We start from the raw sequence: 693 nt of genomic DNA on the forward strand, positions 1-693 counted from the left end.
GCGTCCAAATTGACAGGCCTGGGGGGGCGGAACCTAAGTGCCGGCCTTTAAAGCGAGACTGACCCCGAAGTCATGCAGAGTCTTATTTACTCTTCCCACTCCTGTCTGGCTCTCTGGGTTGCCTTCCCCTGTTTGTTTGTTTTAATTACCGCACGGGCGGAGCTTGGCATTGCGTTCCCCAACGGAAAAGTTTGGCTTTTTCTATCTCCACCTTCCCCCCCCCCCCACCCCCCCCCCCCCACCACCTCTCTCTCCCTCTCCCTATCGCTTTGCCTCTGGTCCTGATCTGGATGACACCCAGGCGGCTGTTTCCCAAACGCAGGAGCCGGAGCTACGCTCGCTCCAGGTTAGCTATTCATTCCCTGGACGCTTCGACTGCCGCAGAGAACCTCCTCATAACTCTCCCCTTTCACGTTGGAAGGACCAACTTGTTAATTTCAGTGAAACCTGACGAGAACTTGAACAGGGAAGCACCATGTCACAAGGTAGGAAGGCTCAGCTCAGACCCTGCAAACTTCTTCATCGTATATATTCTGTCCTCTTCTGGTCTCTTATAATTTGCACACACCTTTGCAAATCATTCCATCCCTCCCTTTTTTTTAACAATTAATTCCTGCCTGGATGGTAGAAGTTGTCACTTACACTGCTCCTACTTCATCTAATCAGTGTTTTCCCTTGTTTAAACTCTTTTTT

The 693-nt window shown here is 50.6% G+C and overlaps 1 protein-coding gene across 1 annotated transcript in view; it reads left to right on the top strand.

The window, feature by feature from the left end:
- The first annotated feature begins 90 nt into the window (after window positions 1-90).
- pmt (phosphoethanolamine methyltransferase) overlaps window positions 91-693 on the top strand; it is an 8,174-nt gene continuing 7,571 nt past the window's right edge. Inside the window, exon 1 of the mRNA XM_048621143.1 lies at window positions 91-485. Within this exon, the coding sequence (XP_048477100.1) occupies window positions 476-485 (10 nt within the window). The 5' untranslated portion in view covers window positions 91-475. The remainder of the gene's footprint in view (window positions 486-693) is intronic.

Source organism: Rhincodon typus, unplaced genomic scaffold (genome assembly GCF_021869965.1).
Source record: "Rhincodon typus isolate 14 unplaced genomic scaffold, sRhiTyp1.1 hic_rhity00000068, whole genome shotgun sequence".
Taxonomy (NCBI): domain Eukaryota; kingdom Metazoa; phylum Chordata; class Chondrichthyes; order Orectolobiformes; family Rhincodontidae; genus Rhincodon; species Rhincodon typus.